General features: G+C 38.2%; 1 protein-coding gene across 2 annotated transcripts; it reads right to left on the reverse strand.

Annotated features, from left to right (window-relative positions):
• Nucleotides 1–2,063: 2,063 nt before the first annotated feature.
• Nucleotides 2,064–19,381, reverse strand: LOC133649738 (T-box transcription factor TBX2b-like). Of its 2 annotated transcripts, none has more exons than XM_062046394.1 (7): nucleotides 18,708–19,381; nucleotides 16,337–16,604; nucleotides 16,069–16,215; nucleotides 14,443–14,519; nucleotides 14,225–14,370; nucleotides 13,115–13,566; nucleotides 2,064–4,157 (listed from the first exon to the last, which is right to left on the reverse strand). In XM_062046394.1, exons 1-7 carry the CDS (start codon nucleotides 19,046–19,048, stop codon nucleotides 3,813–3,815), a joined length of 1,776 nt encoding a protein of 591 aa, XP_061902378.1. In that variant the 5' UTR covers nucleotides 19,049–19,381; the 3' UTR covers nucleotides 2,064–3,812. The 2 variants fall into 2 exon arrangements, with proteins under 2 accessions (XP_061902378.1, XP_061902379.1); XM_062046395.1 differs by lacking the exon at nucleotides 2,064–4,157 and having other exon boundaries at nucleotides 13,142–13,191; nucleotides 13,301–13,566.
• Between the last annotated feature and the right edge of the window lie 3,909 nt (nucleotides 19,382–23,290).

The following is a 23,290-nucleotide window of genomic DNA, read 5'->3' on the forward strand; positions in this document are numbered from 1 at the left end:
AATGCCTCCAGTCCTTGGACACTGTTTTTCATTCAGCACTAAGATTTGTTACTGGCTGTCGTAGTCTCACCCACCATTGTCAACTGTATATGAAGTCAGACTTATCTTCATTGAGTGCACGCAGATACACACATTGGCTGACTTTAATTTATAAGGCTCTTTTAGGTTTAATACCTCCATACTTGTGTACTCTGTTACAAAGAAAAAGCAGCTCTTACGCATTACGTTCTAACAATTTGTATGTTTTAACTGTTCCTCATGTACGGACTGAATTTGGCAAAAGAGCTTTTGGCATTGCTGCCCCTATGGCATGGAATGAATTGCAGACGAAACTGAAACTTACAGAACTACTTCCATTTGGAGCCTTCCGTTCTGTCCTGAGGGACAAACAGCGAGAGACGTTTGCACAGTGCCTGTGTTTTTAAAGATGTAAATCTCTGTTGTTTTACAGTTCTCTTATGTATTTTAAAATGTATGTCTTAATGTATTTATTTTGAAACTGCTCTGTGACATGTGCTGTTGACCTCTTGGCCAGGTCACCCTTGTGAAAGAGATCTTGATCTCAATGGGTTTTCTTATCTGGTTAAATAAAGGTTCTATCTGTATATAATATGGCTTTTAATTTTTTGAGGCTCCAGACAGATTTGTTTTTGTATTTTTGGTCCAATATGGCTCTTTCAACATTTTGGGTTGCTGACCCCTGCACTAATACATAATAGTGGTTAAAACAATAAACAAAAATGATTTCAGTAACAGAAACAATAAGTATTATTATTATTATTATTATTATTTTTATTATTACCTTGAAGGTAGAAAAGCGCTATACAAGTATAATCCATTTATCATTTATTTATGTATTATTATTATGACTTATCATTTCCATTACCATCAAAGCCATTGCATTTCCTACATAAGAATATGAAGAGAAAAAATGCCATAAAACTTCAACTTTGAAAATATTTACGAGATACACTGGACATTTGGCGACTGTCCTGGTACTGAATGTTCTCTTTATTAATAAAGACTGATTCTTTTCCACTTAAAGGAGTGTCTGAGCTGGTATGATGTTCACTTATGTTAATACTTGTCCCTGCCTGCAGCATCTCGGGCTGCTTATACCAACACAACTTCACTGCATGATGTTTATTTTTCGTATCTTTTTTTTTATAAATAAAAAAGTCATATAAATAAGGTAATATAGGTTTACTATCTTTGTAAAGGGTGTTGTTAATACTGGATTATTCGATTGTCAAGGTGTATTGTACCTACTAATGTTGCAATTGGTTATTATAAATACAGTGCTTACAGTATGTGGTACACGGGCTCCATCTAGTGGTATGCCAAATAATCAATTAAATATTCAAACATGGTGTTACTGTACAAACTGTGTGTAATATTACAGTGGCCAAAAATGTTAAACATACTTGTAAAATAAAACCTCTGCCTTGTTTTTAATGAGTATATAGGCCTACTTTGCAACTGTATTTTAGTGTGGGTCATTATGGTGGTACTGTCTTGGTGAAACAAGTTTGAGAACCACTGCATCATAATGCTGAATAACTGCATATGAAGTAATTCAAAGCTCCATTATTATTTTTTCATTGATCATACGGCTTTGACTTGGATGCATGATGAGTGTAGTCGTCCTATTCTAGTCTCACACCTACAACCCAACAGAACTGTTAGAAGTTTTCTGCTGACTGCCAAACTTGGCTGTTGACCCGCTTGCCACATTTCCAAGCCAGTGGAGATGTTCTCTCAGCATGTAGCCATGCTCAGCCAGGGAGAAAATTCACACAACTGCACATGCAAGGGAGGTTTTTTCAGTTCAACGTTCCCTCTCGGGAGACCGCCTGACCCCTTGGCACCAAAACGACAGTTTTTGTCATGCTATGAATATTCGCCTGTAAACTGGAGAACGAGGCACAATGAAATGTACCTGATAGGCGCTATTCTACATGGTTGCCATCCTACATGTGATGGTTAAATAGGCAAAATAATTAATATAAGCTACACTTTAGTGTTTGCATCACATAATGACAACAAAACGACATGAGCTTCTTTTCTTTTTATTAGTGAAACACACAAACTCACAAAAAGTATCCTGAGTTTTGCCTTTGAGTGCACAGTGCTGCTTGGCTACAGTAAAACAATGTGTACAAGTGTTCTTACAATTCTTTGGCAGTTTTAGCAATGGCCGCTTGAAGTGTTTGTCATAACAATATGTGAAATTAAAGAACAGATCATATTTACATGATTGTACAACATATTAGGAAAACCTGCATCTTGTGAGCATGACACATTAAATCGACATTTAATTGGCAGGACTAAATAGCAATATTACTGTCACACAAGATGATGTGAATAGTCGTCGCAAATGGAAATTACATCAATTAGAAATAGAAACAAGTGAACTTTTCTCCAGGTATCATTAAATCCACCCTCAGCCAGGTTTTTGAGTAAAGAAAAACTACCTGGAGGTTTGAACAAAGTCGATAAATGAAATCTAAGATAGGTCATTTGACTTTGAAATTACTATTTGAAAACTGTAACATACAAATAGAAGTTTGAACTATGCTTTACTTCCAACATTTTAGACAGGAGGTTTAAAATAATTGAAGCCTGAAAAGAACAAAAAAACATTGGCTGCTGATCCTTGTCAGATATTAAAACAAATACCGACTTGCCCTGAATATTCGATAACTTCTATTTTGTTTTTAAATAACTGTTCATACAGTGATACCTCAACTTAAAAGCTGTCTCTCTGCTATTTATTATGCTTTAGTTTAAAAACTTTTTTTTTAATTAGCATCCCTGCTATGAGTTGGTGTAGCAAATGTCACAAATCTGTAAAATGTGAGGATAGACCTAAGTTGTTTTTCTTTCTAACCACAGGAAATAAGAAAGTGAGAGTGAAGGACAGAGTTGAAAAGTGGATCATATTCAAATAAATAAGACACAGTTTTGCCAACTTGGTGAAACAATTTAAGCGTATCATTGCTAGTCTGCGACATACTGAAGCAGATTGAGTCTAACACCAGCCAAGAATGTTAAATAATATCTGACCGGCAGACATTTATGCAATAAATTATTGAAACCTGCTGATGGTGTGTTTGACTGGAAGGAAATAACGTAAAAGTCCACACTCCAAGGTAAATAAAACTATTCTGATTCTGATTCTGATTCTGATTCTGATTCTAAATGCTGTATATTATTATTACATTAATTTATAAAGGAAAATAATTCAAATTAATTTTAATAGAATAGGTGGATTTTGGATACAAGTGTTTTGAGTTAAGAGCCCTGTCACAAAACGAATTAAGCTCTTAAGTTGAGGTACTACTGTATACATCTCTAGACCCCCAAATATAAGACGACCCATGGTTTTAAGACTTGAGGGAAAAAAATACTTATATGGATCAATACAATAGTAAATAAAGCTGAAGGAGGCTGCTATTGTACATACCAGTATGTGAGTAGTAAAAAGGAAGATGGACTGAATTAACCTTTTACCTCAGATACCTTGACTTTAACCTCAAGGATGCTTTTCAGTGTGGGCAAGACAATCCTACAGATGCTTTAAAGTCAAGGCAGCAGGCATGTAAATGAAACACAAGTAAATGTATTTATGAATAGACTGGCGTGTTTGTTATGCACAGTGCTTTTTACGTTGAACTGACCTTCTGACATAATATGCGGTATGTTGTGGTTGTCAGTGGAATATGCAACACATACGGATGAACATTAATAAATGTTCATAGCAGTGGTGAAATTAATTTATCAAGTACAGCTTTGTGTATGTTTTGGAGTTCCTAAGAGGAAGCTTTGATATCAAGTGGAGCAGTCTGCTGGTTTCCAGCCTTGTTATGGTTGTGACTGTCTGACACTGGACTGGACTCTCGGCTGTACGGTTTGGACCGTTCGGATTTAGTCGAGGTAGAACTCGCTGGCGGGGGTTTTTGGCTCGATCCGGCAGCGGCTGGTATCTGATAAGGGCTGAACCGCAACCACGGAAGTGTGTTGTGAAAAGAGCGGTTTCTTAAAAACGATGAGGTTGTGGAACCAGTCGGGAGTGTTGCGGTCATTGCAGCTGGTGATGATGCCATGTAGCTCCATGGGTATGACAGCAACCCTCCAAAGGGTGGGAGTGAAATTCCCTGTTTGAATGAATACAAAACATATTAGTTTATTGAGCTCATCAATGACCATACATCTACAAATTCACTAAAGACTGTGTCTACAATGATCACTTTGGATTGCCTAAGGGCCTGATCAACTAAGATCCAAATTCAATTGATGATAAAATGATCTGGAAATCTCATATAAAAATACACAACATAACGTGGCAAGAAATACGTCAATAATGAATAAAACTAAATACGTATTGGACCAAAAATCACTTCATATTCTCTACTGCTCACTAGTGTTACCATATCTGAGTTATTGTGTAGAAATATGGTAGCCTGACTCTCGCCAGATCCTTGTAGTTCGCTGAGCTCCACACAAGGATCTGGGCTCGAGGGCATTGCAAACTCCTTCAAGATAACAAAAAATAATGAACCGATCAGTATCGCCGGGCGGGATTTCATAGATGTGACGTAGCGCCGAAGCGGCTGTTTGATTCAAACAACAATGCAGCGAGGAGTCGTGTGCTGACATTGATTCTGATATTGCAACTGTTTTGCGACATCAATCGTGTACTGACATTGCTGCGTTGTTTCAGTAAAAGTTCTCTAACTTTTCGCTCTGTCGTTATCCAATATGTCGTCTGTTCTGTTTTTGGATTTCCCAGTGTCGCTCTCATCAGCGCCACGGGTTGATTTCGATGTGAGTGGTTGAAGGAGTACGTCATTCAAGATAACGGACAAGTGGTTTATCCAATCACATACCATTATTTTTTTACAAGGCCCTGCCTTCTGAAATACATCTCTTATAGAGAAGTCCCAGATCCTTGTGTGGAGCTCAGTGAACTACAAGGATCTGGCGAGAGTCAGGTTAGAAATATGGGGAAATAACTACAAAAGTACGCTTTAGTCACTAACTGTGTTACAAAAAAGATGACATGGAATAATACATAATGTTGGATATAGAGAACATTCCAACCCTTTATTTATTGAATCGAAAATATTGAAATTCCATGATCTAGTGAATTTGCAAACAGCTGAAATTATGCACGAAGCAAACTATAACCTGTTACCCAAGTATGTACAACAATTCTTCTCAACAAAAGAGGAGAAGTATAACCTCAGAGAAAAATGTAACTTAAAACATTTGTATGCATGTACAGCACTAAAAACCTTTAGTATATCAGTATGTGGAATTAAATTATGGAATGGATTAAGTAAAGAAATCAAACAATGTACTGATATGATCCAGTTTAAGAAACTGTTGAAACTCCAAGTGTTTACAAAATACCAAGAACAAGAACCATGATAACCATTTTGAACTTATTGACAATCTTATTCATCACACAATATGACATACAACTTACTTCACTATTGATTATTATTGTTTTTTATTTTATTTACTTTATTCTTCATGGAGTACATTGTGAATAAACTGAGAACAGGAAGTGAACAAAAGTGTAGGATTAAAAAGGCTCTGCTTCTTCCTACTCCTTTTCGAACACGTTGAAAAGAGAAACTGGAAATTGTGATTCATCATGTTGTAATTGTATGCATGTTTGAAATAAACTCAAACCATAACCATAACCATAAAGCACGCGCTAAACAGCATGTGCAAAAAATTGTAAAAAAAATTTTTTTTTAAAAATGCATGGAAATTGGTGGGCTTGTTGCAAGCAATCTGCTAAGAATGCATGTACAATTGATAACTGGTGCAAAAGTGGTGCAGACCGCCCTATTCAAATTAGGTATTTACGTGTACCCGACAGGCTATGACTATGGAGAGACTAATTTCCTTCCACATTCATGACATTATATGCTACTCCGGGCTGTGCCGTTTCGTTTTGTTATGGAAAATGCAGCACCACACCCTTTTCTGAGCGATATACTGTAGAAGTGCAATCGAGACAATTTTTTAGCACGCCAAAGGTATGTTCAGGGAGGCACCTGTGTGGTGATGGTGCATCTGGCATAATCCAGAAATACTTGCAAGAATGCATTAACATGAATGTTGCAAGACATTTTTTCATGTCAATGGTCTGTAGGACGAATGATTCTATGTCCATCGTCTGTCTTTGGAGAGCAATCACCGCCTTTCTCACAGCCAGTTTGCATCACATTTCAAACGTACCTAATATAAGCGCAAAAAAGTGATTGCAAAACAGTTTTAGCCTAAATAAATTACATTGCAGAGCTAAATAATTGTACTTGCATCTCCTCCTATCATAATCGTAGGCGTTCTGGTAATCAGGATATACAGTATCCTGCATAAACATGAAGACAGACATGCTAAAGACTATAAAAATGGGACCCATTATCTCCCTGCTTGGCACTCAGCATCAAGGGTTGGAATTGGGGGTTAAATCACCAAAAATGATTCCCGGGCACGGCCACCGCTGCTACCCACTGCTCCCCTCACCTCCCAGGGGGTGATCAAGGGTGATGGGTCAAATGCAGAGAATAATTTCGCCACACCTAGTGTGTGTGTGACAATCATTGGTACTTTAACTTTAACTTTAAATAGATTGCACTCTCTATTTTGATCATTTGCACACAAGCTTAGTAGATCAGCTCTGCAAGCGTTATCAGGTTTCCAAATGTTTTAATACACGCAAACCTTTAGTATATCAGGCCCAAAATGTTTATTATTGTTATTATATAGTTTTTGTTAAAAAGCCGTTCTAAAACGTTCGGCAAAGACCAAACTATACAAAAACCATAGCCATCAATCTATGTAATCCATTCCAGAAACCCAATCATATTAACATTTCATATAAAATATTTAGACTTTTCCTGCAGCTAATAAATGAACGAAATCACTTTGATCTTGATTAAAAATCTTGTTGCCGAACACAACAATGAGCTCAGAGGGAGGAGGGAAGGAAAAAGCCAGACAGACGCTATCTTTGTAGTTTGCGAACAGCGCTTTGTTGAGTTCACTCGTGTTTTGTCATCTTTTAATCCAAGTGCTGGCACTTGCAACTTTCTTGGGCCCCATGAAGTCTTATTTTGCAGTCACACTCAATAATAACACAAAGAGACTTGTAGTGTACCTGTCACTTCCCGATTTACTCAGCTGCCTGATCCGATTGCAAATGCACAAAACTTGTAACAAACTTCCGCATACATAACAACTTCCTGCCATGCTACTCAAGTTTTACGACTTTGAGTCGTATAATCATATTACAACTATAAGAAAGTATGTGCATTCAAAGTATTTGTGTGGATAAAAAAAATGGAGCATCTTAAAATTAACATGAAATGCAAGCTTATTTAGTTACGACAATGTGACCACCACCCAGAGTCTATAAACTGAGATGGAAACGGCATCTTAAAATTTCAATAATAAAGAATGTAGATGGATAAGTTATTTTAATATTTAAAGTGTAGTTGTCAATTATTTGATATTATCAATAAAAATACACCAGGGACAGAGTTGCACTCACACATTATATTACCAACACAACAAGACGACATTAATAACGCATAGAATTATTTTTCTGGGCACTCGACTTTTCCAAATGATACGAGTGCAATCTAGTTAGTTTGCTATGTTTGGCCATACGTTTACCGACACTGTATACAAAAATCGGGGCAAACTTTTTGTGGAGAACCAAATCCTTGAAAAAGCGGTGCGTATGAAAAGGGAGGTACCACTGTCGTTGGTAAGGGCCTTGAACCAAAATACACTCATGAACTTCTGGTCAGACTGCAGAAACACTTTTAAACTTTATAACAATGGGAGAGCGCAGACCTCCGCCAGGCCCTACGTCTCGATTGTAAATAATCCTTACAAAAACTTGCAAATCCAGACGGTGACCCATGTCACCCCCAAAATGTAATCACTTGTTCCTTATCATATTTGTCAAAGTTACATAAAATTCCGTTCATAATTTTTTGAACTTTGTTACTAACTAATTAACGAACAGACAAATAATCCTCCGCAAATAAAACAATAAATTAAATTGCTATGTCTGTGTGTGTTTGTTTTGTTCATCGGTCGATCGCTTCTAAACAAGCTGCAAAAGGGTTCACTCTTTGCATTGGTCTCAGCAGTGGGGTGTGTTTGTTCGATAGCGGAATTAAATAAACAGGCTGAACCCTCCTGTCAGTCATCTACTCTCTTTGTCTCTGTGGGTGGAGGCGGGGCCACCTGCATACACACACAGATAATTGAGCCTCGTAACATAAATGTAAGGTAACGTATTAGATATTAGGTGGTGTCCCGATCCAATACTGATATTGGTTCAATATCAGAAAAAAACAAGTGTCGTATGATTTTGGCTTTCATCTAAAATGTCTGAGACAAACCTGCAGCACGTTTACAAGTACAAAGCTGGACAGCCAGTTAATATCTAAAAGTCTTTCAATATGCACACAAGGTTGGCCTTTCCTCGTATTTTAGTGAAGTCATTCAAAACAGGTAAACATGGTAGACTACAGGCTACAAGGAGCTGGCAGCTACACAACAGCTTCGCACACAACAGCGCATAAGCGAGATATACATAATAAGTATCCTTAATAGAACAATAATAGTCCAAAACATGACAATTGTCAATACAAACAAGTAGGGATGTAACAATATCAAAATCTCAAAGTACGGTATTATCACAGTATTAAAAGGGAACTGCGCTTTTTTTTTAAGTGTGTCTTTCGTACACAATCATACTGAAAGACATGACGACGGATGTATTTTTTTTTTCTTAATGTATTCTAAATATTAAATAAACATATAAAAGTCTGCTTACGGCAGAGCAAATGGGAGCTCCACTATTCCACCCATGAAATCAGATAAATAACCATTCAAAAACCGCCAACAATACTCAATTTACATGTTGTGACTTGAATATTAACCAAGTATTAGTGATATTGTTATTATAAGCGCTAACAAAGACAAACTATTTATAGCGGTGACGTAATCCCTTCCGTGTTTCCCTATGTTTACATCATGCTGCTTCCTTGCTTCCCTGCTCCTTGGAAGTTTATTGTAGATTATAAATCCTGTTTATCACCTGGAAAGTAGATGGCTGAAGATATAATCTGACAAATTGGGGCATTTTGATCGCCATTAAGGACCTGGAACTGGTGAGAACGACACGAAAAGTGCTGGTTCCCCCCACACCCCACACCCCACACCCATTCTTTGTTATGAGACATTCTTCATCTAAATGGGAATATATGAAAACCCTTGCAGTCGGCGTCCTAATGACAGCAGACTTTGCACAGTAAGTGATGTTTAATTATTTTTGTTGGCTCTCATGAAGCCTGCAGTGAGCAGAAATCAGTGATGAAGAAAAAAAAAAGCAAACGTTGTGATGCGTTTTTGAAATTAATGCGCCACGTATGCTTGAGATGATCTTAATACGTAAATATTAAATGTTATTACAAATGTGCTCATTACTACATTACATATATACTTACATCATGTATATAAAACCTCAATGGAGGTGTTTAGATGTTTTTTTAAAGGCTCTATAGCCAGAATTGAACGGCTCCCATAGGTTCCATTGTAACTGACTTTTGATCGCATTTATTTAATATTTAGAATGCATTAAAAAAAAAATCCATCCGTCGTCATGTCTTTCATAATGGTTGTGAACGATAGGCAAAATTCCAAAAAAGTGCAGCTCCCCTTCAAACGGTAAACTGCACTTTTTTTATTTTTGCCTATCATTCACAATCTTTTTGTAAGACAAGAACACAGTTTTTATGCATTCTAAATTACAAATAAATGCAATCAAAAGTCTGCTTAAAATGAAGCCTACGGGAGTCGCTCTATTCTTTCTATAAAGCCCTTAAAAACATCCAAACACCTCCATTAAGGTTTTATATACATGCTTTAAGTACAGTATATATTAGAGATGCGCGGATAGGCAATTATTTCATCCGCAACCGCATCACAAAAGTCGTCATCCACCCGAATTAACATTTCATCAAAACCACAACCACCCGCCACCCACCCGTTGTTATATATCTAATATAGACGATGCAAGGCATTCCTGTTAAAGAAAGGAGACTGATCCAATGCAGCAGAGACATTCAATGCGTGCCACGCATTAATATCTCGTGGCCACGCATTAGAGGCTAAGAAATATTAATGCGTGATAATATTATTTATCATTATTATAATATTATTGTCATTTCCATTAAGAAAGTGTTGACTATTATTGTTATTTTTTTCCCCTGGTCTTTAGTATTCCCTTTTTTAGTTTGTCGCGTACCACGTTTGCAGCCGACGTTGCCATCTTTTTATTTTTTTCTTCTTCTGCTGTTGTGGTGTGCTGTGTCACGCCAAATTTCTTCCCCCTACAACCCCCACCCCCCATTTACTTCCGTGGTCATGTTTCCTCTTACGTCATTGACAGCGATCAATAGCACTTCGGCTTTGACTGCCCGTCGCTGGAAGGATACTTCGTCTTTGACAGCTGCTGGAATCTGAAGAAATCGATTATTGTTTTTTTTTGTACAGGCGCGAAACAGGACAGTCGCGTGCGGGTTAAGGACCCCCGGCAACTTTGTGACTTTATTGGACGCAGCCCCGGAAGTAAATGGGGGGAAGGCTTTTGCGTGACAGCTGCAGCAGTGCCTGATGAATAATTGCCTGTTTCAAAGAGTGCTGCTCGTTTTTCGTATGTGGGTAACAACATTTAACTATGTATTTTTTTTTCTGAATTGGTTCAACCGCCACCCGCCCGAATCTATTTAAAATCTATTTTTCTCGTCATGCATCCGCCCGACCCGCGGACTCTGCGGTTGTGTCCGCAAATCGCGCATCTCTAGTATATATGTAAAGTAGTAAAGCGCACATTTATAATAACATGTAATATTTACATATTTTGGTCATTTCAAGCACATGCAAAACATTAATTTCCAAAACACATTATGACTTTCGCTTTTTTCTTCAACAACATCACTGATTTCTACTCATTGCAGACTTCATGAGAGCCAACAAACATAATAAAACATCACTTACTTACTTGGGGCGGCATGGCGTAGTGGGTAGAGCGGCCTTGCCAGAAACCTGAGGGTTGCAGGTTCGCTCCCCGCCTCTTACCATCCAAAAAAATCGCTGCCGTTGTGTCCTTGGGCAGGACACTTCACCCTTGCCCCCGGTGCCGCTCACACCGGAGAATGAATGATGAATGAATGAGTTGTAAAAATGAATGATGGGTTCTCACTTCTCTGTGAAGCGCTTTGAGTGTCTAGAAAAGCGCTATATAAATCTAATCCATTATTATTATTATTATTACCGTACAAAGTCTGTTGCACTGGGATGCGGATTAATAGAATCTTGCTATATTCCCGTTTAGATGAAGAATGACTCATAATCTTTGCGGGCAAAAGGTGGGTGGAACCAAGCGTTTTTTCATGTCTTTCTCGCTATTATCGGGTCTAAATTGCCTGTGAAAGTGTACCAACTTGTCGGAGTATGTTCACGTCCTTCTACTATCCAGGTGAGAGGCATGATTTATGATCTAGAATAAACTTTCATGAGCACCGAGGCGAAGAAGCAACTCACCAGCCGATGATGTCAACATAGCCACAAAGCTAGTGGTAAAATGGATGGATGAATTGAGAATTCATCAAGACACTTTTCAGTTTGCCCGTAATTCCCGCTGTGTACAGGGTTTTTTATTTTATTTCCTTCCGTTTGGTGCTACGTGACCGGCTCGAGACGAAAGTGCCGCCCTTTACTTTGCAGAATGCAGACTTTCTTATGTCCACCAAAGAGATAATGTTTTCGCCCGGGTTTGTCTGTTTGTTAGCAACATAACTCAAACAGTTGTGGATCGATTTAGATGGATTTTTTTTCAGGAAATGTCCAAAAAACAATTCCTCTCATCTGCCATGAACACACTTCACTTCCTGCTTACGGCGTTCCATGCCCCCACCTTGACGGCCCCGCGCTGCCCAGAGGATTCTAGGAGATGTAGTTTATTTACAGACACTTATCCAACACTAAAGCGGCAGAAAAAATGTACACACACAGTTTTTGTTTGATACCGTCACACGTCACTGCATTATTGTGAAGACTTTAAAACCGTAAAACTGCGGTACCTACAATAGCGGTATACCCCTATAAACAACTATTAAATAATGATCTTGCATATTACTTACTGATACAAAGTCTCCAAGACAGAAGCGTATTAGAAAGTATGCAGGAACAAATGTGTCTAGATCATTAAAATTACTCTTAAGATAGATAGATAGGTAGATAGATAGATAGATAGATAGATAGATAGATAGATAGATAGATAGATAGATAAATAGATAGATAGATAGATAGATAGATAGATAGATAGATAGTACTTTATTGATTCCTTCAGGAGGGTTCCCTCAGGAAAATTAAAAAAATGAACTATTGTGGCGACTAGTTTTTGCCAAAATACAAATTGCCACTCCACTTCAATTTAAAGACAACATATGTCCATTCCAAATGTATCAAATAGGTCAGTGCTTTCATACCTAACATTGTTCTCTGTTTGAGTAATTTCACTTGGCAAAACCTTTTCAAACTTGGCACGCAACAACATAATATAATATATACTATGGTTTGTGCTGATATTGTATCAAATTATTATCGATATCGGCAAATACTCAAAGGCTTAAATTTTGGTATCGTATCGGAAGTAAAAAAGTTGTATCGGGATACCCCTAAAGGAAATGATCTAGATCACCCCGAAAATCGATCACTTTCATTTTAATTTTCCTTTATTTAACCAGGTAAAAACTCATTGAGATTAAAATCTATTTTGCAAACACTTCTGACATTTCCTGAAAGTTTCCTTAAAAAATGTGCTCATAACTTTTTGAGTTATGTTACTAACTAACCAACCAACACACAGAAATATAATTAATCATTTTTTAGGTGTATTATTGTCTTCGAAAAATTTTATTCAGTATTTTTATTGGATTTCATTAGATTGTTATTGTTATTGAGAACACAATTAAACACTTCCAAATACATTAAGATGTTTCAGTTGACATACCTGAGCTAGGTGAAACATGAATGGCGATGGAGATGCGAGGCTTTGAGATACCCCTCTGTGTTCTGGCTCGTTTAATCCTGAGAAAGAGGAAAACAGATGTCCCAAAGGGTGAAAAGCCCCTGTCTTCAGAGACAACTGTCCTGGGTGAAACAGCAAAGGTGGCCCAAGATGGCTGTTTGAGAGCACCTCAGTCTGTAGATGTCCTGTACTCTGTGATGATGAGCTTTGTGTTTCCATTGAGAGAAGAGGCAGTTGTTTCAGGCCATCTTTGATTTTACTCCTGTAGCCTTGTGAAGGATTTAGCTCCGCCAAGAAATTCTCAGCAGACGTTGGCGGATCCTTCACGTCCCTCTTAATACTCAGCGGAGACGAGGATTCGACCCAAGAGCCACCGGCTTCACCGATATCCTCACCTTGCAGATCGATATCTGAATCGCTTCCTGTGTTATCATCTGTTGGTAACATGTGATTGGGCGTGAAAACAGTTACACCACATATCTGCATTAGTTGTATGCAGCTCCAAAGAACATTTGAAAGAAAAAAAATAGTAGTGTGAATAAATGCACTGTGGCTATTTTGGTTGACTTATTAAAACAAACTGATTGGAGGCTTTCAAAATGAATCACACAACAACTTGTGGTTGTGATCTATGTTGAACAACTTGGCTCATTGTGTTGTTTTTTTTATTGCTGGCCCCACTGACTAAATAATTCATGTTACTGCAAACACGCTTGTTGACACCCTGCCAGACTCGCCAAGGCACGCAATGCCTGCGCTTCACTCCCCAATGAGTATGACACATGTACAATAAAAGGCAAGAATTCCATCAAAGATAATAAAACATTTAAAAAAAAACGATCAGAAACGTTTTAAAATTACAGTCGTCCCTTGCTGTTGATTGGTTCAGGACATGACCGTGTTAAATTAATTTCCACAAAATTAAATAGTTTCATAAAAAAACTGTCTATGACCTTCAAAATATGTTTTTTTAACATGAACCCTCTAGACATGAAAAAACACACAAATTAATTCTGGTTAAAAGTGAATTTGTGTTCATATGTGTAAAAATGTCAACAAGGAAACAAAAAAAAACAGAAGTTGTTGTGTCACCTTGACAGTTTGGTATGGATGTCACAGCCCAAGATTGCTGAGGAGAATAAAACGCGTCGCTGGTACTGGGCTGGTCCCAAGAGTCGTCCGAATCAGCACAGTCTGCTTTGTTCTCATGCAGTGGGGATATGTTTAGAGGATTGTTCCTGCAGAAAGTGGACTGAGTTTAGGGTCTATGAGGGAAGCTGAGACTTCTGCACTAGTACAAGTAAACAAACCTTTTTTCTCGTCTTCCATTGCCTGTGTCCCTGAATCCTTTGGCAAAAGGGTTGTTGTCAATTTTTAGCTGCGTGATCTTGTAGAAACAAGATAATTTATTAGTTACCGGTTTGAAATACCCCCTATCAAATCACGGTGCTCAATCCAGAACGTAAAGGTCTTATATAATTTACATATATATATTTTTAACAGCATATTTGACCTTGCACTTATGCAAATAGGGCTGCAACAATTCATCGATTAACTCAAAAAAATACTAGATTTGTATTTTGTTGCTTTGATGATTCGATTAATGAGTTTGATGAATACAATCTATAAAATCCAGACCATGTGAAGTACCTGGACCTTAAAAAAAGCAGATTTTGTTTCCCCAAGACTTGAGCACACATGAGAGGTAACAGAAAGAAAAATACGAAACAATGTCGGTTGCACTGCAGATGCTATGGCCTGTTTAGCGGGGACAGCTGAGTGACGGCTAAGAGAGACGGCCACAAGAAAAGGGGGAAAGAGAGCAAAGGGCCCAAAGAAGACTAGAGAAGCTGCCACAGGTTTTGTGATTATTTAAAAGTGAAAAAGACAGATATTGTGGTGAAGTAGCACTACATCAATGATGCAGCACACTACCAGAAAGCATCTTACATATTTAAGAACAGTAAAAAAGCAGAAATAATATAAATGTCCATTTTGGTAGCTAACATCTTATATGTTTGACTTGCATTACAAATGTGTTAGTCAAACACCTGTGAGGACATGTTGATCCTAACGAGTTGTTTGTCCCAAAATCAAACACCACTCATAAATAACTACATTTTCAAATGTATATTAAATGGGCTGTTTGCAACTTGCTTACAGTTACATTTTTCAAACCAAAAAATACAACAAGAACACCATTGGCTAGCTTATGTTAGTTACCATTAGTGGTTTAAAACAACACATTTGTATTAAAACTGTCCATATGTTTCACAATTACTAAGTTTATGTAGTAAAAAAAACATTCTGGCCAAAACAAAAATAAATGGTGTTCACGGCTGTCACTCACCCTGTCTCGCCAACACGTGCGCACAGGGACCACGTGCATAAAATAAAAACAGTCCAAGAGAAACAAAGAACAATTTGCAGTCATGTTGTTGTTACGATAGAATATACATTCAATGACAGCTAACGCTAGCTAGCCAAATAGCTATCATTAACTAACAGCACCCAAAGTTACTGTAACTGAACATGTTTACATACATACGTAGTTACGACATTACATTCTAGAAGCCATATTAGGGCGGAATATGCTATGTAAAATACATTGGAAAATTAGTGCCCCTTCGCATCTGTGTAAATGTTGCAAAAAGACACTTTTGGTTAAGTTATTTATTACAGAGTTTTAGGCTACACAGTGTTTTATTTTCTACATATAAGTAATATAGTGATTCTCAAGAAGAAATAAAAATCCTTGTTTATTTTAACTATTGTTCCTGAAGGACTCTTTCAGGCTATATAGTGTATTTTATTCAATTATTTGAACCAATTAATCGATATATTACTCAATTTACTCAAATACTAAAATAATCAATCGCTGCAGCCCTGCATGCAAACAATGCACCTGTGTTAGTGTGGACGACTGGTTGAGGTACCTTCTCGTTTTGGTAAGCAGTGACAGCAATAAACTCAGTCTCTGGGAAAACGTAAGTCAGGAAGGTGCTGTATGGAAGTTTCATGATGTCGTTGGCTCTCACAATATGGAACCTGGGCTGGTATTTATGCATTGAATTCAAAATTGTCTAAAGAAACAAAGATGAGTCAATTAGAATGAACTTGCCTTGTGACACAATCACATTTTAAAGGGTGACTTCAGTCATATGTGTTTTATGGGATAATGACAGATCTGAAATGACTACTTACAAATCCGTGCTTATCCGATATATTGTTGGTGAGTTTGAGTTTATGGAATGCAACGGGCTTGCTCATCCATTGCTCTCCCTTGGATGGACTGTCAGGATGAATGTACATGCGCTTTGGCATCTCCGGGTCTGCTTTTCCAGCTACTATCCAGCGGGAGTTGTGAAACTTGTAACGGAAGTCATCAACAGAGACGATGTCCATCAGCAGGATATATTTAGATGTTTTGTCAAGGCCATCAACCTTTACTTTGAAAGCGGGGAACATCCTCCTGTAACACACAGTCAAATGAACACACTGCTTTTGGGAACTGCTTTTCCCTGAATTATGGTTATGGCAGTAGTTTATTTCAAACAATACCGCAAGAGAAAAGTAATCACAGAGCATGCATTATGTTTGTTAGGACTGAACCCTGACACCAGGGATATTGAACTAAAGTGTTTTAGGGCAAATACTGTATTTCCAGAAAGCTAAGGACTGGGGGCTGGACTTCTCCTTTCACTATTAGTCTTATTGTGTATATCCTGTAGAACCAGCGTCCTCTACAGTAGTCATTTTATTTTGGTCTATTTATTTTGTTAGAGTCACAGAAGCGCTCTGCTGTCAAAGACCTTCTGCAAAACCTCTAGTCAAAGATCATCTCTATGACAGCACGAGTGCGTTTTTAAGAATCTGCTGCAAAAATGTGAGCCCCTCACAAGTTTTTTGAACTGAACTCGCAGGCCACCAGTTGAACAGCCCAAATGATGAAAAAGCAAGGACCTAAAATGGAACCTTGAAGAACAAGACAAGTATACCTAAAGATGTTGAACAAATGATTACTGACTGCATCTGAAGTAAGTTACAGCAACACCTTAGTTACATAAATCACATTATGAAAAAAACTGCCAAAAAGGAGATGATTTAAAGGAATGCTTTAAGGATCGCCTCTGTTATGTAAATCACACGTTTGGACGCCAGTGTTCCGTTTGCTAGCAAGTTTAAAATGTCAATGGAAGGATATGCCGATGTGTTTACAGTGGTTTAAGTTCCTCTATACAGCAGGAGCACTCTAGTCTTTTTTAGTAATTTGCTGGAAAAAAGTTTGTCTCCCATGTTTTGTACTCAACTTGGGAAGATGTATCGTGGCATTTCCAGGCCGGATTTGGCCCCTGGCCCACTAGTTGAATAGCCCTGCCTTACACTAAAGTATTAACTAAATGTTTTAGGGATGGAGAAATAATACAATTTTGATTTTGGCTTCTCACAATTATAAATACATTATAATCGAAAAGAAAATGTGTGGGCTGTGCAACGTGTATTCAAATTCCTGAGTTTGAATAGAATAGAATAGAATACATTTGAGCCAATTTTCTTTGGCTCACCAACAAAGGTAACAGTGTAAAGGTGAGTGAGGCTTTTGGTGAAAAAAAGTACCACGTCCACCAAAAGTTTGGTAACTCAGCATGGTTGCCGCTCCCATTTATTTGACCCAGCGCCATTATTTCGAATCCCTCATCTTCAAATAGCGTCAATTAAGTTAAGACTCACAAAGAACAAAAAAGAAAAGTGGGAGTTTAAAATATGGATTCCTCCACATATCGTGCAATCTCAACTTAGGCTAAGACATTGGCACCATTCGGCATCATTGAGGCATCTGCTATGCTGTTGAAGGGGCGGTTTGTTACAAGCTTTAAAAGCACAGGGAAATTAAAATGTAATTTATTTATTTGTGCATGTTGTAAATTTTGCAAGTTTTGCACAAGTGCATATAGGTTGTGGCTATTTATTTTAATTTAGTGTTTTTGCATATTACTATTGTTATTTTTAATTTATTGTTACCATTATTATTATTTTTGCTTGTTGTTTACTGGTTACTAATGTATTTCCTGTTATTTTAAGTTAAAGTTGAATTTTGGTGTTTGCAAATTAATGAATAGTCATGTTCAGGATGTGATCTCTTACAACAACTCAAGATTTGATTCGATTTACCAAAAATCCTCGATTCAAACTGATTATCGCAATGTGTTATTTGGAAAACCTTTTCAAAACAGGTCACAGCTAGGTTACAAAAGCTCCTCTTGGTAGCTGACGATCACGCAGCGAGTAACTGAGGAAATTATCTAAAAAATTAATATTTTTAAAACATAGGAATTCATATAAAATCGAAATAAATAAGAATCGCGTGAATCATTAAAAAACAACATATGTCTGTTATTATAATGGTGATTTTTTTTTTTTTTCATTAATATTATTATTTTGGTCCAATCCTCCTTATTATGATAGCTGCAGCCAGCAGTGTAAATTAAAGGGACAATTACAATTACAAAAAAATCTCAGTAAGATGCGGTGCAATTTTTTTTTTTAATTATACAAAATGCACAGCTCGACTCACCTTCCTGATTTAGTAATAACCATCTCCGTTCCCATTTTGTGAAACTGGTTCCATAAATCCTTGGATTCTAGAGTAACTTTCGGGTCGTCACTCAGCCCATCCACAAGCTGCAGGTTCTTGAAGGTGCGCAGCGGGGTGCCCTGGTGGTGCTGCCGGCTCAGGGCAGCGTGCAGCCCCGCCTCGGAGCCCGCCGGCTGCCGCTCAGCCGCCGAGCGGGACGCCGCATCCGGGACACAAAGCGCGGGGTGGAAGGAAGGCTGTGCGGCTGCCAGTAAGGCAGGCAAGGGCAAGGCACCTGCTCCTCGTTGAGCTTGGAAAGGGTAATAAGCCATGGCGAGCATGCAAGAACTGTTTCTCCATCAAACTGAGCAGGAATAGTTCAGTCCACCGTACCCAGGATATGCACGCTCGCTCATATCCAAAAGACCAAAAAACAAATAAAAATCCTCCACAAGTTGATCGACACCAAATAAGCTTCACTGAGAACAGGACAATGAAGCAAACACTAAAATAGCTGCAGAAAGTGAAGTTCTGCTGCACTTCAGCTGTCAGTGCAGAAGTGGGCGGAGTTTAACAGCTTGAGGGCGCTTTTTACACTCACATGGAATATACATTATTTATGCTGATTGGCAATAAAAATGTGTTTTTTTAAAGATGTTCATACACATGCCCTAAAGGTGATAATAACACTGTAATAGTGCTCCTGTCACAATTTTAACAGTGACCGTCTACTCAAACGTTTCGATTCACAGTGCACATGCGCACAACAAGGAACGACGGCCGTACCATAAGTAAGGAAACCTGTTTTGGTTTAAACCGTCGGACTAGATCGCTTTTGAATAAATGTTTTACGTGAGTAGAATGTTCAGAGTAAATAAGGCTATATTAGTGTCTTTTCTCATTTAAAGGGGCTATTTGCAACATGCTCAAAGTTACATTTTTCAAACCAAAAAACATTACAAGGCTCGCTTGCTAGCTAGCTAGCTAGCGAACGATTAAAATAACATGTTTTTAAATAAATATCTTTATTTTTTTCTGAAAATGTGCATGATGACAATATGTTAATTTTTGTGTGTAAGCCGGAACATAGGTCTTATAAAGTAAAGCGTTCCATAATTCATAATTTTCATTAGACTGAAAAGACATGGGTCCATTATGGTTGGCCACCTCAAAGAACATAACTACAGTGGTATCTCATTTTTTGAAAACCTAAGCATTTTTTTTACTTCACAAAGTTTGAAATAATGCAAATCCAGTTAAATGGATTGTTTGCAACTTGCTCTAAGTTACATTTTTCAAAACAAAAAAACAAAACAAAGTTTGCCTTCTAGCTAGCGTACGGTTAAAATAACATGGTTTAAATAAATATATAATTTTTTTCAAAATTACTAATCCTATTGAATAAAAATTGCCTGTCGGCCTGAGGAATTTGTCTGGCCTTAAGGCTTGTCGCGCACAGCTGTCTTGTCCACACGTACACACAGGGACCACGTACACAAAAGCAGTCCCAGAGATTTACAGTTGTTACGATAGGCTATACACTTAATGGTAGCTAACGTCTTTAGCTAAACTAAACAAAGCTAATATGTGTGTGTGTGTGTGTGTTACAGAGGGCTGTAGTTTACGTGCTAAAAGCCAGAAGAAGGCAGGATGTAATGCTTTCAATACTTTGAAAAGTTAGCGCCCTCTAAGCAGCCGTGTACAGGTTGCAAACAGCCCCTTTGATATACATTACACTACAACCAAAATCATTTACCTCCTTTCTGACTTACAAATGTTGTTACAATTTTGGATATTCGTGTTAAATAATGCCAAAGTGTCTAATCATAAGTTTCATACATTTGAACTTGAGTCTGCCAGCAGTTTGGGATGCCTCTTTTTTTAACAGTGGGCCATTTGTGACGTCACAGTTTGATGGACGTACTTATGTGGGCATTCCAGTTCATGCTCTCTGCCAGACCTCTTCTCTCTACTATGCTCTCTTGTGCCGAGACTGTTCAACTTGTATGCCCTTGCTGAGGATGGAACCTTTGCCCTCTACAACAAAATGTGTAGGCGTGTGCCTTTGCACCACTAGGGATTGACATACTCATGGGTGTAATCTGTTACCTTATTCAGCGGTGACAGCGCGAGAGTGTTTATGCAACAACGTTTTTCTTTTTCATGTCAACAACATATAGTAGTCACTTTCAAATGAAGCACGAGCCTCCTCTTGTTTCGTTTTTTTTTTTCTGTTACCTGCTACCAATTCATACTGCCATTCGGAGGCCAACTCTTCTCTCCTTCTGATTGGTCAGTTGCTGCATTGTGTCATTGTGGCGAACGACAGCGCCACAGAGCCAATCAATGAGCTTGGGAAACATACTTCAGCATGAGTGTCCGTTTTCCACTTGATACTAGTGTTTAACTCGTTTCCGTTTAGTAGCTTAACTATATAACTTTGGATGGTGAAAAGTGCAGGGGACCAAAACTGCCTTTAAAAAAAATGTAGCTCCCCTGTTACCCCAAATTACGCCCCTGGGTTAGATTTTATGAAATGCTAATCAAATTGAACCCTCGAAAAACCACTGCTTACAGAAAAAATAAACAGTACGCATCTAAATTGACTTGAACATGGTAAGAGCCTTTCATGTAATTGTGGCCCTAAACAACCGCACTCAGTGTTTATGCCAGGACCCGACTATACATCAGGGTAGTACAGGCTCAAAAGTCCTTCAGCTATCCTCAGGAAACAAACTGACATCCATTTGGAGATTGCGTTTATGTGTGCACGTTCATTCGGAGAAAAGTGTGCTAAATATGTTCTGGCATTACTTTGTGGATTTCCAAAAACATGTAGGATTTTACAGGAAAAAAAGATGAGTCTTTCAAATTCAAAACTTGTCTACAGATTACCTCCGCATCATTTCTGAATGTAGATTCTGTTTGCTGACAATGTGTCTCCAAAGTGTCTGCGAGCCGAAGTAGCATACCCAGGAGAGACTCATGATGGATTTTAATGCAGCGCTGCCTGAGGGATCGAATGTCACAGGCGTTTAGTGTTGGGTATTCAGAGAGCTTCTCATTATGAATGTGAATTAATTTTTCAATGATTGTGTGGATTGCGTGGCGATATGACATCTCTTTCAAATGTTCATTGAGCCACATTGTTTGAGATACAAAAGATATAGAATTTTCGAAACAATTCAGTGAATTTGGCCGGCTGATTTGCCAGTGTGGTTGAGGATCACATAGTTGGATGAGCTTGGAGTCTAGTCCAAAGCCTACCACCTCTGACCTTACGAATGTTCTTCTGGATGGAAGAAACAAATTATCACATTCCCAGAAAGTCTTCTTTGAATACTGTTTTTTCCGTAAAGGGTGTGGACCACCTGCATAGTTTTGCCCTAGATAGTAGTCATTGGCGGCAATGCCCTGCTTTGCTGGGTTTTGTAGAAAAGGCACAGGCGGTATAAGTGTCACATCAACTGTTTTGGCTCTAGTATGACACTTCTGTGTGAAAGAGTGTGGCTTCTTTTAAGTGAAGGCGAGTAAGTGCATTTGATTGTGGCTGTGATATAGTCACGAACAGTGCTCCACTTTTGTACTTTTTACTTGGTGCTGTGGTCAACAAAATAAGACAGGCGCCAGAACAAGGAGGAGGCATGATGACTACTCTGACCACAGTCTATAGCTGAGAACTGTGCATGCAAACGCTAGGTCATAAAAGGTTTCTGGCAACTGAGACAATACAAATGAAAATGATGCATGATGACAAGATGTTAATTTCGTGTGTAAGCCGGAACATAGGTCTTATAAAGTAAAGCGTTCCATAATTCATCATTGTCATTATACTGAAAATACATTCATTATGGTTAGCCGTCTTAAAGAACATAACTACAGTGGTATCTCATTTTTTGAAAACCTAAGCATTTTTTTTCTTCAGGAATTTTGAAATAATGCAAATCCAGTTAAAGGTATTGTTTGCAACTTGCTCTAAATTACATATTTTAATTTAAAAAAAAATAACAAGAACACTATCGGCTCGCTTTTGTTACAATTATTGGTTTAACAAAACATACTTATTATTAATGAGTATATCTATATTTAAAAAAAAAAATGCTGGTTGGCCCGTCTAATTTGTCTGGCGATCAGGCTTGTCACTTAAGGAGCGCCTGCACATACACAAAAGCAGTCTCAGAGAAGCAACTAACAATTTGCTGTTGTTACGATGAGCTATACATTCAATCAAAGTTCATTTATATAGCCCTTAATCACAAGTGTCTCAAAGGGGTGCACAAGCCTCACAACATTCAATGATAGCTAACATTAGCTACCCAAGTCGTATCATTAGCTAACCACACACAACGCCAATGCGTATTGCGTACTCTCGTAAGCAAAAACGGCAATTTTTTTTTTTTGGAAGGGGGCGGGGTTGGCAGAGTGGATGTGGTGCAGGATCTACAGGCATGCTTGGGGGCGGTCGGGCTGGTGGTGGATTGGCTTGGGTGCCTGCTATGCGCTCGGTTGCAGGTCAATTCCTTTTTCATGGGGGCTGCGTGCTGTTCGCCCTTTGGTGGCGGTCCCCGGCGCGGTCTGCGGCT

Source organism: Entelurus aequoreus, linkage group LG05 (assembly GCF_033978785.1).
Source record: "Entelurus aequoreus isolate RoL-2023_Sb linkage group LG05, RoL_Eaeq_v1.1, whole genome shotgun sequence".
Lineage (NCBI taxonomy): Eukaryota > Metazoa > Chordata > Actinopteri > Syngnathiformes > Syngnathidae > Entelurus > Entelurus aequoreus.

Excerpts from the sequence above, each read along its gene's own strand:
- LOC133649738 (XM_062046394.1), bottom strand. The coding sequence starts at position 19,048 with ATGCTCGCCATGGCTTATTACCCTTTCCAAGCTCAACGAGGAGCAGGT. Across the intron at positions 14,371-14,442 it reads AATGGAAGACGAGAAAAAAG|GAACAATCCTCTAAACATAT; the intron begins GTTTGTTTACTT and ends CACTTTCTGCAG. Across the intron at positions 4,158-13,114 it reads TCATGTTTCACCTAGCTCAG|GGAATTTCACTCCCACCCTT; the intron begins GTATGTCAACTG and ends TCATTCAAACAG.